A 19,082-nucleotide genomic window follows, 5' to 3' on the forward strand; every position below is an offset into this window, starting at 1 on the left:
GGAGGCCTATCCGTTCACCACGCACACAAGGCGCTAGCTAGTTTTTACTACCGTTGCGCGAGTGTTAGTAAATGTGGAGAGGAACGAGCGGCGACACCGGTTCCGATACTAACTGCGCGCGATAGCCATTCTAACCTCTTTAATATGTTCTGTGGTTGACACTGTGCAGGCGTTTTGTCTCATAAACCGTATGACATAGGTAGACGAGTAGACGAGGCTGCTTCCATTTTCGGTTGAATACCTAGAGAAAAGTAAATCGACCGGACATTCAATTAAACGATTTCACCCGAAGCCTTCAAGGATCGCGTGATAGGCTACACGTCTAGTGAACTTGAAGGGGTATTATTAACACAAGGCCTTTACCCTGGCTGATTAGCATAACTACATACAGTACCTATAGTAACTTATTGACCTGAGGTCGTTCCGGTCATTATCATCCTTGTCTATTCGAGCGATTGAGAGGCAGATAGGGTCAGGAGGGATAAGTGAAACAGATTATTTTGCTCGGGGCAAAAGAAACTGTAAAGAAACTGTATGAGGAAAGTCCTTCTATGCATTACTATTTTATTTTATTTCATCTCCAAGTTGGCTGGTCAGATAATGCCTAATATCTTGTTTGATGGATCTCACATTCCCTTCTCCTCTACTGTCAAGAACTTAGGCATTATCATGGATCAGACTCTTTCCTGGTCAGCTCACGTTGCCGAGGTCAGCAAAAGACTTTTCGCTTCACTGCACTCCCTGCGGCGCCTACAAACTTTTCTCCCACTTCGAACGAAGGTTATCCTTGCCCGCTCTCTCTTGCTTCCTCTTTTGGACTATGGGGACATTGCGACCCTGGACCTTAATGAGGAACTTCTTAATAAGATGGAGCGCCTGCAGAACGTCTGCATAAGATTTATATTTGGCCTGCGAAAATTTGACCATGTTTCATCGTTCCGTTCTCAGCTTGAGTGGTTACCTATCCGCCGCCGTAGAGACTTGCACACCTTATCTCTACTTTATAAGGTGCTGTTCTGCCCCTCTTCTCCAGCTTACCTTGCAGAACGGTTTAGATTTCTGGCGGATGGAAGTGACCACCGGCTGCGATCTAGTGCGGATCTTTCGCTCGCTATTCCTCCCCACAAACACCGGTCCTACAATAAATCATTTACGATACACTCTGTGAGGCTATGGAACGCGTTGCCATCTCCGCTGAGGCAGTGTCAGTCTGTAGCGTCGCTGAAGGCAAAATTAAAGAGGTTATGGCAATAATATTAATGTCAATTGAACGACACGTAGGTAGGATTGTGCGGTTATATATATTAGTATATTTGTAGGTATTTAAATATATATATATATTTATTTAAATGTATGTATTAATATTTTTATGGATATATAATTGTTTCGTATATTTATACATGTATATGCCTTTGCACCTAATGCATCGCATCGTATTTAGTTATGTTTCTAGGGTTAGCTACTTCTTTTAAGTCTCGCCGTCATGTACAGTTTATCTTAGTTTGACTACCATTTCATAATGTATCTCTCAGTTACTTAAAGGTTAGCTGGAAGAGATCCCTTAACGGGATAAGTTCGCCTTTGTACACATTTACTGGATTATCTCTGTGTTATGTACTTGTTTTGTGCAATAAAGTGTTTACTACTACTACTACTACTACTATTTTATTTTTTGTTTTATTTCAGAAACGAACATTAACGAAATTTCGATTTTACTTTTCGAGGTAGGCCTGAGCGAACTTGATATATAATCCCGACTCTAGTGAGATGAGGAAAACGAAAATAAAACCCTTTAGTCGGTAGCGGTAACATACTTGCCATCATACTTAAAACAAAAACGCATCTCTACTATAAGAATTACGATTCGAAATTGAATCACTAGAAAGGAATGTCAAATGGTTTAAACTTTAAAGGGTTAAACCAAATTTATATACCAACATGCGAGTATGCAAAAAAAAAAAATTCTTATAAACCGACTAACGGAGATTTTTTTTAAATTTTAATTTAAAGTAACAAAATGCTTTTCCAAATGGGTTTCTTGTCCATGTCACTTTATAACCTTTTGTTGTTTATACCTATGCACGACGATGCGGTTGGTGTGTATCCTAGATACCTAGGTATTTAGTCGTAAATACATATCTAGATGCATTTTTATGATCGTTCATTGTTTCACATAACATTGTTCTTTTCCAATATATACTACTTTGATTAGGTATCTCATTATCCTTCATGGGTAGCAAATAGCGACAAATGATTTACTTAGCTTATGTAAGTACTGTCAGATAATGCAATTTAAAATGATGCATCTATACGTCGACTATATTGGGAATGGCAACCAACCAACTTCTTCTTCCTCGCGTTGTCCGCCATTTTGGCCACGGCTCATGGGAGCCCGGGGTCCGCTTGGCAACTAATCCCAGGAATTGGCGTAGGCACTAGTTTTTACGAAAGCGACTGCCATCTGACTTTCCAACCCAGAGGGTAAACTAGGAATGGCAACCAACCAACCAACGTTTCTTTTAATGGCAACAAACCAACGTTTCTTTTAATTTCCTTTGTCAAGAGTATTACAGTAAACGCTTTTCAACGTTAAAGAGACGCAGCGGTTATCACCGCTGTAACTATACCACTAATTATAAACAAATTATCGACCTAAACCACCATAGCGATGGTGCGGCGGCACCGCAGCGGTGACGCCAATACCACTAGCGCCACTAGACGCCCCGAGTCGTAACTTATCTCAGTTATCTCTTACCACAAATATCGGCCTAATCTTCTTCGAACATGTAGCAATTACGGCGATGGTGACCGCAGCGTGCAGCGGTCACCGCCAGGAGCACTAGCGCCACCAGACGCCCTGAGTCGTAACTTATCTCTTACCACAAATATCGGCCTAATCTTCTTCGAACACGTAGCAATTTGCGCATTTAATAAACGACTATGGCAATGGTGACTGCAGCGGTGACCGCCAATACCACCAGCGCCACCAGATGCCCCGAGTCGTAACTTATCTCAGTTATCTCTTACCACAAATATCGGCCTAATCTTCTTCGAACACGTAGCAATTTGTGCATAAACGACTATGGCAATGGTGATCGCAGCGGTGACCGCCAATACCACCAGCGCCACAAGACGCCCTGAGTCGTCCTGGGCGTCCATGGCGCTCGCCGCCACGGCCGACATCGTCGATACGGCGATTAGGGCTATCGCTAGGAGCTGAAAAGGTTTATAGTTAGCTCTTAGAGTTCAAGGGGTAAATTATTTACTATATTTACCCTAACCTAAGTTCTACATAAGTAGATAATTTAGTCATAACGAAATTATAACAGGGAGGTAGGTAATAGTTAAAAACTTAAGTAAATAAATTACTCTAAATATATAGACAACTACGTAAGTTTAACCTTCATGGCAAACTTCTAACCTAACCTAACCTTCATAGCTATCTATGTGTCGGCAAACCTTACGTTATAGGTATTACAAATTTAAAACCTAGAATAAATATCCCAACACATATTTAAATACTGTACCGACTGTACGGTATTTTCTTAACCTTTCGTACGCGTGGTCAAAAATGATTAGGTCCAACCTCGCGTATGCCGAATAGATGAAATAATCTTTCTCAACAAAAATTCAAAAAAATGAGCTAAAAATTCGTTCAGGATCTTTATCATAGACTTTTTACCTGTATATAAAAAAAAACTTACTGCAGTAATCACAGTGACAACGCTGAACGCGATACCGACGGCTTTCACACAAGTTTTAAGTTTCTTCAAGTCTTTTGCATCCTTTAGTACGTCTAATTTCAACTCGTTTTCCTTTTGCCCCATGTTCTGGTTCACATCTTCCAGGGTTTGGCCTTGCCCGGGGACTAGTAAACATTTAACATCATTACTTACAGTTTACAGTAGAATTTACCTAAGTACCTACAAATACTATCACTACATAGTATTAAAGTAAAGTCGCTTCCCGCTGTCTGTCCCTATGTATGTGTCGCAGTCGGATCATATAATCCGCCGTATTACATTACGGCTAGCCGTTTTACAAAGCAGGGGCGTTTTGAAATGCGGCGGTTCGACGATTAGCCGGATTGAATGCGGCTGAATGAAAATCCGCCGGAATGTATTCGGCATCATACGTTCTTCAACACGGCTAGCCGTAATGTAATACAGCGAGTCATTAGCCGCCGCTTTGACAGTTTTTAGTTCCCATTTTTAACACTCGTGGCGCTGCCTGACATAACAACAACAAAGTATGAAAAACGCTGGGGTGTCCATCAAATCTGGATTTCATCGGACTGTTTCTTTTCAAAAAACATTTCCTTCGCAACTTAACTAGACGGAGCTCCGCTCCTATTTCTGAGCGGTTTGCCCTTCGGGCATCTGAAGCTACCTAACGAACCTAACCTACCTACCTATTGATTTAGTGAGACGTCCATGAAAACATTACACTTTGGGGAAAAAAGCGTAGGTAGGTAAGTAGGTTAGGTTCGTTAGGTAGCTTCAGATGCCCGAAGGGCAAACCGCCCAGAAATAGGAGCCCCGCTTGCGGGGCTCCGTCTATTTAAGTTGTGAAGGAATTGTTTTGGAAAAGAAACACATGTAGTGCGGTGGGACCATGGTAAAAATAAATTAAATTGCAAACATTGTCAAACTCCGGTTACGTAGGCGACCGAAAGAACTGGTCACTCTACAATCTAAATAGTAGATACGATGCGGCTAAAGGTAGGCCGCCTTATTGAAGAACGTATCGCAATGACAATCCGGCTAATCGTCGAACCGCCGCATTTCAAAACGCCCCTGTTTTGTAAAACGGCTAGCCGTAATGTAATAGGGCGGATTATACGATCTGACTACGACATATGCTTAGATCTTTAAAACTGCGCAACGGATATTGATGCAGTTTTTTAAATAAATAGAGTGATTCAAGAGGAATGTTTATGTATAATTTGTTAACCCGTGCAAAGCCTGGACGGGTCGCTAGTTTATTATAAAGCAATTCAAGTAGAGGTAAACAACAGGTCTTTTACATATTTAGCTAAAAAGAGTGATATCTTCCAGACAACAGTTAGTCCCGATTGTATACAGGGGTGCTAAGCTAATAGTTTTGCTGAGTGTACAAAAATCATCTGTATTTTACCTATACTTAACGTAAAGCAGTATTAATATTATATTTAGTAGGTAATAAGTATAGGTACATTTCCAGGAAAATTGGTGTCGTGCGTAAGTTAAAATTTTCCTACTGTGACGTGAAATTAATGAGTGAGTTAGCGAATAAATTAAGTAGTTAGAGTGTTAATTAACTGAATAGTGTTAATACGAATGTTACACAGCCAGTCAAAGTAAATTATCGTTACACATGTGATTGGGTTTAAGACATAGGTTTTTAAAACTTAGCTGATTGCCCCATTTCACTTTGTATGATATGTTCGGATTCGGATAGACGTTCCATGAAAGGTTTGCAGACACATTCTACCTATTTACAGGATGGCCCAAATATACGGTATCAATGTAAATTCGTTTATATATTATAAACTGTACACATTAACATACAAGGTTGGGGACTTTAGCTTAGCTAAGTTTTATCAATTTTATCATAGAGAAAAAAATACATACAGTGCTTACTCTTTACATCAGTTTTGGTACCAAAAAGATTATTATTTTCATAGTCGACATCTAGCATCGAGTAGCGGAATTATCAGTACTGCTACTATTTGTTATTTGTTTACAGAAATTTTGAAGAAAAGTGCAGTCAGCCACTGCTACTTGACAATAGATGTTGCACCGAACCAAAAGTCTAATGCTCAACAATTTTCAGCTAATAATATAACCTGATTAGCCAGAATTCTAATTTTTAACTCCTTCTGTTTTCATATTAGCTGTAAATTGTTGTTCAATACAATTTTCGTGAGTCGCAACTCACTAGATATCTAGTATCAAGTAGCGGTACTGATAATTCCGCTATTCGATGCTAGATGTCGACTACGAAAATAATTAAGTCTTTTTGGTGCCAAAACTTATGTATGGAGTGAGTACTCTATTCTTACTATATTTTTCTATGGTTTTATATAATTATAATATTTTGGTGCGAGCAATTTGCGATGATTACCTCGATCTTTCCTGAACCCGTACATGGGGTACAGCCGTTGTAAGAAGTCTGGATATGCAAATAATGAATTAATGCCCGGTTAATTATACCGATAAATAAACCAGATGTTAGTTACAATTATTTTTTTACATATATATGAGGAATGTCTTTTTAAAAGGTTTAATTTTTTCTGTAACTCTATTTCTAAATTGGACCTTAAGTTTTCTTAAGCAAGGTTCTCTCTAGAAGTACCGCTAAGAAAAAAATAAGCCCTTTGAAAAGACACTCCTCATATGTAAGCTTCGGTTTTATAAACATGCCACAGGGTGATTTTATCAACTTGTATCCATATCTACTCTGAGAGATAAACAAATTATTATATAAAATACCTATAATGAAATACTTTTAGACTTTTACTACGGGATCATCCCCGTAGCGTAATAAAAAAGTTGGTTGTTCCATTTATTACCTACCAACACATGCTAACTATTATTTATAAAACCGGATCTTATAAAACGTGAAAAAACATACACTTCTTTATTGCAGATATTTTAAAGTACAATACATATGTATATGCTTATGTCCTATTTAGACTGTTCAAGAAATTAAATGCGATTTTCGTTACATTGCGGCACTTATTTGGATCGACCGAATTCTTTGCACTCTGTATTAGCAATGTATCGACTATTGCATTGCAGGTTCATGAACAATGATAAATGGGTCTTTATAAATTATGAAATATAAATAAGAAACTTACTTGAGCCTTTCTTGGTGTCCGTCATTTTGAATTTTGTCTTCAATTACACCGGGGGAGTGGCGAGTGCGCACTGCGAGTAAAAACATGGCGCCATTTAAGGGGCCATCAACGTGCACACTAGCGCCACTGCTAAATAATCGTGATTATTTCAATTTAACGAAAGATATTTTTTAAAAAGGAGGCCGCTACGTACTGTGTCTTGTAATAAAGTACCTTTTGAATACATCAAACTAGTTTCTATGTTGCTGGATTCGTCAATCTATAAACTCAAAACAAAAACGGCCGTTTTAACTTTGGACGCATAGATTGACGAATCCAGTAACATACAAACTAGTTTGATGTATTCAAAAAATACTTTATTACAAGATACAGTACGTAGCGGTCTCCTGTTTAAATATATTTCGTTAAATTTAAATAATTACGATTATTTAGCAGTGGCGCTAGTGTGCACGTTGATGGGCTCTTAACAAACGAGTCAAATCAACTGAGGTCAATGGTAACGTTGGTAAGAGGCGTAAGTTTAAAAAAAATAAACATGTTTTGAGATTTTTATGTTGTCATTACGTAACATAATATCTCTTAAATGAGCTAGAATTTTGCGTTGGTCCACTCTTAACTTAAGCACAATGCTCAATAGACTCATGCATGCAGTGCAGTGTTAACTATTGAGAAAGGCAACAAGTGTTATAAAAAGTTGTCTTAAAAATCCTAAATTATACATAATGGGGTCCTGGCGCTGTGAGTCTCTTTGGAGACCTTTCTAAGACACTCAAGGATGCAACTGGGGACCGGAGAGCTGGCAGTTACCTCGCTCAACGCATCAGTGGCAGTTCAGCGAGGCAACGCAGCCAGCATCTTCGGGACGCTGCAGGGGCCTTTTTAGGGTTCCGTAGCCAAATGGCAAAAAACGGAACCCTTATAGATTCGTCATGTCTGTCTGTATGTCTGTCTGTCCGTCTGCCCGTCTGTCCGTCTGTCCGTCTGTCTGTCCGTCCGTATGTCACAGCCACTTTTCTCCGAAACTATAAGAACTATACTGTTGAAACTTGGTAAGTAGATGTATTCTGTGAACCGCATTAAGATTTTCACACAAAAATAGAAAAAAAACAATAAAATTTTGGGGTTCCCCATACTTCGAACTGAAACTCAAAAATTTTTTTTTTCATCAAACCCATACGTGTGGGGTATCTATGGATAGGTCTTCAAAAATGATATTGAGGTTTCTAATATCATTTTTTTCTAAACTGAATAGTTTGCGCGAGAGACACGTCCAAAGTGGTAAAATGTGTGTCCCCCCCCCCCCTGTAACTTCTAAAATAAGAGAATGATAAAACTAAAAAAAATATATGATGTACATTACCATGTAAACTTCCACCGAAAATTGGTTTGAACGAGATCTAGTAAGTAGTTTTTTTTTTATACGTCATAAATCGCCTAAATACGGAACCCTTCACGGGCGAGTCCGACTCGCACTTGGCCGCTTTTTTTTTTAATTTAGTTTAGTTTAGTTTAATTTTAGAATTTAGTTAAGTTAGATTAATTGTAATTTTAAGTTGTTTTTAAGGTTCCGTACCAAAAAGGTACAAAAGGAACCCTTATGGTGCGACTCCGTCCGTCTGTCTGTCCGTCCGTCTGTCACATCGCAAAATATCTCGAGAACTACTTAAGCTATCGATTTGAAATTTGGAATAGTGATGAAAATCGCTAACCCTTACATATCTAAAGCAGTAGTAACAGTTTTTGACATGTTTTTGTACCTGATGAATTATTAAAATGGAACAACGTACATACCTTAGGAGGTGAAATATCCCATGTCTCGCACGCCCAGCCGGCACACTACCTCCATTTATACTCGCTCACAATGCACGCTCCAACGCTCCATCGGATCGACTCCTGCGCACAATACAGCATTTACTTTACGCGCTGCGGTGTATGGCGCATTAGATGATAGTACGTTGATAATCAAATAGAAACAAACAGGTACCTAACAAATATAATATTTGATTTGATTATTTGATTGGTTATTACTTTTTACTTAATTACTTTAACGAATTATTATTATCTTGTACAATCTGACGATCTTTTTGTGAGTTCATGTTATAGCTGGTCAACCAAATCTTGTCAGTAAAAAAAGGCGCGAAATTCAAATTTTCTATGGGACGATATCCCTTCGCGCCTACAAATTTCAAATTTGCCGCCTTTTTCTACTGTCAAGATCTGGTTGACCAAGTATATTTAGAAACATTGTGACATTGTTAAATATCATGTAATTTTCAATAAGAAATAAATTGATCTATCTATCTAATATTAATATCATGTGTTTAGTTTCTCATATATTGTAATAATGTTCCGCATCTATTGTTAATATCTTTGGCCTAAGGGTTGACTGGTAAATGACCTATTAATTAAGCTGACCTTTTGTACATCATTTACTGTGTAATAAAGTTTAAATAAATGTAGATCGGTAGAGGATAAGATGTGCAGCGGCTTTCATATTGATTGTTACAAGGTACGAAATAGTACAGAAACCGAATTCCCTGAACGACTAATCTTATAAGTGAAGGTCTATTAGGAATTTAAATACTCATCCAAATCTGTGCATCTTGTCCATCCTACTTTTATTATGCACATCAATGGATAATAATAACAGATTTAGATATTAAAATTCTACTGGGCCTCCTTGTAACTAGTCGCCTAGCGCAAGCCAGGGGGCTCCCAAAACGTTTGTAGTGCGACTTCCTTGTAAATAAAGTCGTGCCGAATGCGCGTATCTTTAGGATCTAGAGCCAGTGAAGTAATCATACCGGTCTCCGATGACCTTGAGACGACAGTGATGCCCCGGTGCTACAAGTACCTAAGGGAATCCCTGGGAACCTCGCCAGATAACAATCATTGATAGAAAACGCTAATAGACACGTGCCTTTTTGTACGAGTAGCATCTGTCCACCTGTCATCCCGATACATATTTTTTTGTGATTGTTGTGGTGAAAAAATATGTAGTTCAGTCAGAGCCTTTGCTCTCTTGATTGTTCAAAAACTGATAGCAAAGTTGCATTTTATTCACATGTGAGGCAAAGTAATCTAATACAAATTTTAAGTTGCTTACTTATGTTGGCAGGTAGAATTAACTTTTAAATGATGATACTGAATGATAAATACCCATTTATTAACATTCATTTGGATTTAATTTGGTTTGATTTTGTTTGATATCTTATGAAAAATGTTGTGTTTCACTACTTTCACTCGGGGGCAAGTTTTGTTTATCCCTCGTGCTTTGAAACCCTCGCAACGCTCAAGATTCCATTTTTCGAACCACGCTACGCTCGTGGTTCAATTTTAAAATCTTTCGGTTGCTCGGATATCAATATTAGCACGAGCGGTTAAACAAGTTATACAACTTTGCCCCCTTGTAAAATAAATAACTATTCTTTTCGTTTTGCGTTTGGCTATGTAGGTACGATTTTTATATTGGCTAGGCCTCCGGTCTAGCGAAAGCTATAGAAAGAGAAAAAGAAATAAAGCCTACCTATGTAAATACCAATTCATGAAATCTTGTTAAATTTAATTCGTCATACCTATATTTAAGTGAATTTCTCAATTTTTCTTTTGGTTTTATTATTGTTTTACCTGAATATTTTTCAAGAGTTTCAAAGTCACTAAAGGTTTAGGTTTAATAGGTACACACTTGATGTTTTGTAATTTCCAATAAAGTTTTACAATATCGGCTCCACTAAATTTCAAAGCACCAACATTTTCACAGAATCACTATCTTTATTGACACTTTTTCATTTATAATTAAATTTATCATATAAAATAAAAGGCGTGAGAGAGGCAGCGAATTCAAGTCCGTACTAAACGCAATAAAATCATTGGGAGACATTTGGGAGACAATGGAATACATCAAATAATCGTGTTATATGTAATTGGCGCTAAATGTATAACCTACGTTGTTTAGATATTAGCGGGTGACGACAGGACACACCTTCCTTAAGTCTGTAAATATGTACAATCGCCATATATATCGGAGCGGCCAAAGTGTTCACAATATCTGAACACGCACTCTAACGCCTTGGCAATAGAGGCGTGTTCAGATATTTGAGAGCGCCTTAGCCACTCCGATATTATATCTGATGGCGAATATACCTATGTAATACTCGTAAATACAAGTTTGTACATAATTATTTATTACAGGGTTAAAACGTTGTTTTACGGTAAATGAATATGATGTGTATACGTAATATCATCTATTTAATTGTAGGTACAGTCAAGTGTAAAAATGTGGGTGTGTATATACAACTGCACACATCATACTCAAAAAGATGTCCCACAGCTCTTATGTAACCGAAATATTTTTGAGTAAGTTATATGCACCCATATTTTTACACTTGACTGTACCTTCCATCGCCTATTAATATTTACTGAACATGTTATCGGAAAGTTCCCAAAAACAAATTTTCCACATGGAAAAAACAGAATACCTACCTATTTTAAATATTTTTGTATGGGTATTGAAGTTTTCCATTTCCATTCCTTTATATCTTGTGTTTTTCTTTCCTTCAGTTTCCACCCTCGGACAGAACATAAAAGGGGCCAGTTCGCCAGATGATATCGGCCTTGCAGTTCAAAGTGACAGTTCCGAACAACTGACAGGCTGATATCGTCCAGCAAACTGGTAATCTATGTGCCCCTTGAATGTCGTATGGTGGTGACGTTGAACAATGAAAGCCCGTCATTTGCTTTGTTACAATTTATGATCCAACTTTCCTGGGAAAGTGTTACTTGGAAAAGGTACTGTTAGCATCAAAACGTTTAGGTAACTATGTTGTATATTTAAATATTACTTCCACTAGACTTTTTGTGAACGAAACGTTGTATAGAAGTTTTCATCTACTGTGTCGTGAGCCTTTTGTACTGCCTCCTCAATAGTGATACTGGACACCTACTTATTCTGACGCTGATTACCTATGAGACGTTATATTTTGAGTAGGTATGTGTAATAGTTTTTATCCGACCGGTCTGGCCTAGTTACACGAAGTATCGTAAAGGTGCCAAAAAGATACTGCGTGTATGCACAAATACTTTACACAAAAAAATCTACTCCCGTACTTTTATTTGTCATTTAAAGGGTCGTGCACACACCTTTAAATCCCTATATTATAGTTGTCAAGTCCCAAAAAAAGTATTTGTGCATACACGCAGTATCTTTTTGGCACTTTTACGATACCTACTTCATGTAATCACCACTAAAAAAATATTGTATGAAATACATTGTTGCCAGCCTAATTTTAATTGTCATCTCTGACAGATGAGTGAACCATAAACATGTTTTTTTTATTTCATTCATTCTTTTCCTGTCCGTACCCTCCATTCTTTGCTACTACTTGAATGAAAAATTTAAAAATATTTGTTAAATTTACAATTTTATTTCAAAGTCAGTGCTTGGTCGTAGAAAAAGTATTGTATGCAACGTTGTTTAACTGAGTCAAAAAATACTCGTGGCGTCTTTATTAACAATTTTTGGCTTCGCCTCAAATTGTTACTTACGCACGCCACTCGCCTTTTTTGACCTCTCTTAAACAACGGTTGCATAAAATACTATTATTTTAAATACAGTCAAATACCCTATACTAAAACTCAACAACTTTTGACACCGCCAGTCCTCATAGGTCAAAGCTATCGACCGTCACCATGCCAACGACGCCACAACACCACGCACAAAAGCAACCCTGGCGATACCATCGTTCGCAAATTTATACCACAATATGGCCTTTCAAGGCTTTTATTATAGCAAATGGGAAAGTCAAAGTCAACGTTGAATGTATAGTTGAAAGTAATTAAAAGCAACATGCGAATTTCTGTAGATTCGAAGACAGTAAACTCTTTACTGAAAGTGTAAGGCCTGAGTGGACGCTCGAGTTGGGCGTGCAGCGGGGCGGGGCGTGCGGCGTGCATGTTAAATAAATGAAAGCGCGAGCGATAGGAGCGGCCTTAGTGCACGCTGCTCAAATCACTTGTGAGCCCGACGCCACGCTGCACGCCCCGCCGAACGCTCCACTTCGAGCGTCCACTCAGGCCTTACACTAATACATAGGTACCTACTGTGAATATGCATCATTTGTATTTGTATCTACCTGCCGAGGTTTTCTCAAGGTACTACCAGTACGGGGTTCTTCAAAACAAGCAGTGGACAGGTTTATAAAGGGTCGGCAACGCGCATGTAACACCCCTGACTTTGAAGGCGTCCATAGGCTTCGTGACACTAACCATCATGCGGGCCGTATATGTTTGTCACACAAGCTAGAAAAACAAAGTGCTCGACGAAATTATAGTCGGTTCAAAATCATTACGATAGCAATGTTTTGACAGGTGACTGTAAAAATGACTAATGATTACAGGAAGTGGCCGCTATCACGGGGGTTCAGCGTTTTCCTTTTACAATCACTTGCGACTACTAATTGGATTGTGTAGAGTCCGCTTAAATGGGCCATATTTTGGGGGGATATGTACAAAAATTAAAGGTGAATGGACTCTCATTTTCTAATATGTACAACAGCCCACAGTAAGGAATATTTTCACAACACAGATTACTTTATACGACGTCGAACTCATATACTCAGCAGCTAACAATGCTACAGAGGCTAGAGACTGTACCTATCGCTGCAGGAACCGACAAATCGTTACGGAAAATTAACATTTCTTGCAACAACTTCTAGAACTTTCAAGAGGGAAGTAGGTATATCACGTGATCTTCCATACAAAAAGAGAAAATGGTTTTCCACTTCTAAATATTTTCCATTCTCTATGATTTTTAGTATGTTATTGACACAATGAAAAACTAGGTTTATAGGTTTACCTTTTTTTTTCAAAATTTGGAATATATATATTTTTTCCTGAAACCGAAACCTATAAACCTATAATATAATATGCTGAAGTGATCGACATCAAAAGCAAAGTGATATGTTAAGATTTAGTGGAAACCGTTTTCTCCCGAAATGGAAATTGTATGAAAAAAGGTATCTTTTGTCAGTAGTAGCTATACCTCCCTCTTAAATGCCTTTGGGCCCGATTCGGATTTTGAAATAGACATCTGTTAGATATCTTTTAGACATCGCCAAGATACGATAACGATATGTTTAAGATCTAACCTGTCAAATTTGACATTTGCGCGATTCTGGTACTCTTGAACGATTTCCACAAGACATAGCTTAGAGATCCAATTCACATCTAATAGATATCTAACTCTATCTAACGTAAAAGTAACATTGGTTTCCCGAATTGCGCTGCAAAAGAGAACTAGTTGAAATCTAAACTATAAAAAGTATCTAGAATGGATCTAGTAAGTGTCGTCTCTTGTGAATATCTTGAAGTTCGAATACGGCAGTTTGTTGTATGGAAGTATGCTTTCTGGAATAAATTAATTTCATTCATCATTGTGAGACATTTTACATAGGTACCTATTTTTAACGTGCCCATTTTTCACAGTAATTATTTAGATACCTACTGAAGGAGGTATTTACGTTCTTAACCAGCGTACATTCTCCATTCCTAATTTATGAAACCCATCGTTATGTAAATAAAATGTAACTAAGCCAAGAGAATTAACTGAACTCGAGGTTAGATTAGGGGTGTCTTTAAGAATATTTGTAGGAAACGAAACCGGGGCGAATTGTCTTGCTCCAAATCTAGCGCTCTGACCGAATGTTACGAGTAGGTATCTAGAGCGGATAGTACTATTGAATATACTTGACCAGGGAACAGGATCAAGCGCTTTTGACCAAGCCTTTGATAAGTACTGATTGATTGAACGTTCTAATCGCTACAGCAATACGCTTATTATAGCAACGCAATTTATCAAGGGGATAATGAAATACAAGTAAACATAATAAAAACATTATTAAATTGTACAACTTACAATTTAAAAATTTAGATACGCGATTAAGTCCCGTTGTACAATTTAATAATGTGTAAAAATCGTGAAAGTTTAAATCAGTATAATAAAAACATTTGTAACTTACATATTTTCCCATAATATATAAAGATGTCCCCAATTTTTTTCCTATAAACATATAATTCAGCGAAATATGAGGTTCTTTTATTTTTAATGTTCTTTAAAAAGAACTAAATAATGCCCTAAGCTATGATTAGCTATTATAGAGAATGTTTGACTTTACACAGTTTACACAACCATTTCTAGTACCTAATTCATTAAGCCTTCGTCACTGATCGATAATGTATCAGGGCACTGTAGAAAAGAAACATAGTTAACTAGTTGCATATATACTTACTTACGTACATAGTTATTGAGATAACATCGGGACCTCGTTTTTAGTTCTATTTATCATTGCAGCAGCAATTACCTTGTATAATTATAAAGTAATAAGTGTTTTGGAGTTTCGGATTTGAGGGTAATGGTCGGTTAAAGCAAATTTTAATGTTTTTGGTAATAAGAGTATCGACGATGTACCTACTTATACCAAAGTTATGATGTAAAAAGGTCATACGCATAATGAATAAAATTAAAACACCAAAAAAGGATACTAGTACTAAAACGGAATTGATCAAAATGTTTTTATACTCGTATGAAAAATAATTAAAGTAGAGACGATTTTAATTATTGAATCATGAAAAAAACTTCCAGTTTAAGTTAGGTAGGTACCTACACTTGTTCGTGGATATACTTTGTCAAAGGACTGTCTCATTTCAAACAAAGAGAATCATACTATCTTTGTCTTACACTAGTACTAGCACCCAAAAAAAAGGACGAGTATAGTTTTTATTGTTCTTATTTACTGACAAATTGGTTTGACCAACTATAAATAAGGAAAAGTCTTATATATCAGAATAGGACATAATTAAACTTTTCTTCGCCTTATTAACCTTTGATATTAGCTAGCATGAAATCAGCACGTGCCTAAACAAGAGGTTATTAGCCGAACTTAGAAAAAACCACAAATATAAAATGAACCTTTCCTATTAAAACTAAAAGTAATTTTCTTATAACATGTTGGCACAATAGATTATCATAAGCATTTTCGTGTCAGGTTCATTGCTACTAAGCGACTAGGAGAGATTTAGAGCTAGATTTATAAGACCTAGGTCCAATGAACTTGACATTCGACAGACTTCTTGACACGCTATTATATTATGGATTATGTCGTTAAAAGAAGGAATTAAAAGAAAATAATTTAAATGTATTTGGAAAACAATTTCGGTATCGGTCATTGGTCAGGGCCGTACAAAGTTACCGAACGTTAAATGAATTAGTTATCGTATCAATAAAACTTAACGCAATGGCGTCGTAAGAATAGGTCTTTACCTTCACGGGAATTGATTTGAATCATTTTACAAGCTTTTATTTAACTTGCAATGTTTGTTTGTATGTAAAGCCTGACCACGAATATATGATCACGCGCCATTGTAGCATGGAGATTTAATAAATTAATTGTTCATTTCCGAATGTAATATGATACCATGTAATCCGATATTGCATACATTAAAATAATACTACATTTCCTTCAACCTTGTACTTTAGACCTCGTGTAGAGAACAAAGGAAATGCTTTCCAATATAAACCCGCACATTTATTTATAGATTACAATTGATGTCCAACCGTTGCGTGTATCACTCATAAACCACCCTCTCTCCGATACCGGTCACACTTCATGGCGACCCTGCCAGTTGGGCTGCTCGAGGCAGCCCAACTACCGATACCGGTCACACTTCACCATGTTGCGGAATTTCACTGCAATATTAAGGTATCATCCAGCTGATCTGATGATGGACACAGGAGGTGGCCAAGGCCATAGAAACTCTAGGATAAAGCAACGAGACCTACCTTATTGTGTTTGGGTTTGTCAGAATTTGTCTCTATGAGTATAAGTTGCAGGCTTGTTGAAAAAAAAAGTAAGTACAGTAAGCGATAAAAGTTTGTATCAAAAAAAATAGACAAAATGTTTAAATGTTCAATCGTGCTATCTTCGACTAAATATGATAATCTACTAGTATTTAGTGTAGTCTGGTCTGTTTATATTTTCGTGGACCTTTTCAGGTACTTCCAGGGACTACCAGTTAACAGCCACTAGGAGCCTAATAGCCAATAAGATACCGATCGTACATCATCATCGTAAGATACATCGAACGTCAGTAAAAAATAAATTATCGGGGTGACAGATGGTAGGTACCTACGAAAAGTCACGTGACCATTTCCATACAATATTAAAGTGTCGATAGGCGTTTTCTATATATAGATGGTCAAGCAAATCTTGTCAGTAGAAAAAGGCGCGAAATTCAAATTTTCTATGGGACGATAACCCTTCGCGCCTACATTTTTCAAATTTGCCGCCTTTTTCTACTGACAAGATCTGCTTGGCTAGCTATAACTAAACTTTTATCTAGACTACAAGTTAGGCTAATCAAATTGGCTTGCGTGTATTTTACTAGATTCGGAAGGAAATAATAAAATATCAGTCTAGCTCTATGGAAATCAGTCCATTGACCTCTAAGACATGGGTGTTGCCACCAAGTTGAAGGAACTCGGTGGTTTGAACGTGTTGCCATAGCAACGCCATAATACGACGGTTTTGACTGCATCCAATAAAAAAAATTACAGGAATGTTGGACGAAATACATGCAATTTTTAGGGAAAATTGATGGCAGTGCTTAAGAATTTTAAGTGCGCATTTTTATCGTTGTTTGGTCGTCGTATAATAAAATACAATCTTTAAGTATTTTAATGTTGTCCTTTGTCACAGTTCATAGTTTTTTTTATATGCTTTATTTTTTTTTCGTCCTATAATTTATATTTAGGAATATGCACATGTCTGTGCTATCAAACACATAATACAGTGTGTAAATCCAATACGGGCGAAAATTTAAACGGTGGTTAGCACAGGACCTAAGAAGTATATTGAGGTAGATTTTACTTAGAAATACAATGAATTTTTTAACCATACAAAATAATTCGACCCGCAATGTAATACACTACACAAGTTACGGGATACGAGCTTTTTAAAGTAACTGTGAATGCTTGTTGGCAGTTACAATAAAAAGCTCGTATCTCGTAATGTCATGTCATCTTATGTTTCTTAATGTTTGCAGTACATTGCTGCTCGGTACATCGGAAAAAAAATTACGGGGTCATAATTAAGTGTAACTTAAAAAAACTTCTTAATTAATGATTAGACGTGTAAATTCTATATCTGGTTTAATTTATTGCCCGTATTGGACTTACACACTGTATAATTATGTTATGGTTACGTATACTTTATATAAGTCTAGTGTTTAGGGTTTAATCTAAGTCTAGCTTTAAGATTACTTTGCATGCTATTGTATAGCAAAATATGTCTTTGTACTGGATTTTTTCTACTTACCACCTATTACTATGTGAATAAAGAACTTTTACTTTACTTTACAAAATCGCTATTTTTCGAATGACTCAATAACTTCGGCATTTTTTTTTTCAGTGTATTGTAATGGTGTGATGGAATTTAGAATATGTGGACAATTGGACATATTTCTTATGAATTTCTAAAAATTTGGCTTAACATTCCAACCAACACCTACCCAGATTTTGATACAGTAAATCCGAACACCAAAGCTCATCACTCAGTAAAGCACTCAGGACACAAATCAGTAAAGAAGTCTTTGTGACTCCGGAATGCCGAATGAAATCCCGGCTGTGCATTCCCGGAGCTAATTTAATAAATCACGTGCCTCTGTCCACAGTTTGACCTAAATGAATGAGATCACCGGACTGCTACAACACGACTTTGACACGACATTTTTTACTGCTTCCTGATTTGACATTCATGTAGTCTGTCAAGCCATTTCCGTCAGGAGAAAAAAGCGGCAAATTTTAAAAATGTAGGCGCCAAAAGGGTTATATGTATAGTTGGGGAGCCGACGATGCTAAACGTGTACTTACTCGAGCGTCGTACAGACCTATTGGAATCGAAATATTAGATGATAAGAAGAAAAAAAAGTTAAATACTTAAAGTTTTTTTTCCAGCGAGCCGGAAAGCGTCTACAATTTTTTTAAATTTCGGGAGGTTGGTGGAGGTTAAAAAATCGTTAAGCAGTTTGTGGGTTTGGTCGTTTTTGTCCACGATAATGCTATATTTTTTCTATAACTTAATATAACACTTATTTGTAGGCATATTTTTAATCTGACGAACACAAGTTTGACGCCTAATTATTACATTGTAACCGTCAGATTAAGGAAATGCGTGCAAATAATTATCAG

General features: G+C 37.0%; 2 protein-coding genes across 4 annotated transcripts in view; both read right to left on the bottom strand.

Annotated features, from left to right (window-relative positions):
- LOC134648995 (23 kDa integral membrane protein-like) overlaps positions 1 to 8,693 on the bottom strand; it is a 349,619-nt gene extending 340,926 nt beyond the window's left edge. For 2 of the 3 annotated variants that reach the window (XM_063503681.1, XM_063503680.1), the window contains exons 1-5: positions 8,633 to 8,651; positions 6,842 to 6,911; positions 6,106 to 6,153; positions 3,705 to 3,868; positions 3,028 to 3,216 (exon numbers count right to left, since the gene is read on the bottom strand). In XM_063503681.1, coding sequence (XP_063359751.1) covers positions 3,028 to 3,216; positions 3,705 to 3,868; positions 6,106 to 6,153; positions 6,842 to 6,866 — 426 coding nt within the window. In that variant the 5' untranslated portion in view covers positions 6,867 to 6,911; positions 8,633 to 8,651. Of the gene's footprint in view, positions 1 to 3,027; positions 3,217 to 3,704; positions 3,869 to 6,105; positions 6,154 to 6,841; positions 6,912 to 8,632 lie in introns of all 3 variants that reach the window. The other variant, XM_063503683.1, reaches the window with a different exon arrangement.
- Positions 8,694 to 16,688: 7,995 nt separating this feature from the next.
- The window catches only part of LOC134649001 (superoxide dismutase [Cu-Zn]-like), a 62,804-nt gene continuing 60,410 nt past the window's right edge, over positions 16,689 to 19,082 (bottom strand). The window contains exon 6 of the mRNA XM_063503690.1: positions 16,689 to 16,706. The gene's annotated coding sequence lies outside the window, so the exon portion shown is untranslated. The remainder of the gene's footprint in view (positions 16,707 to 19,082) is intronic.

This window comes from Cydia amplana, chromosome 6 (assembly GCF_948474715.1).
Source record: "Cydia amplana chromosome 6, ilCydAmpl1.1, whole genome shotgun sequence".
Lineage (NCBI taxonomy): Eukaryota > Metazoa > Arthropoda > Insecta > Lepidoptera > Tortricidae > Cydia > Cydia amplana.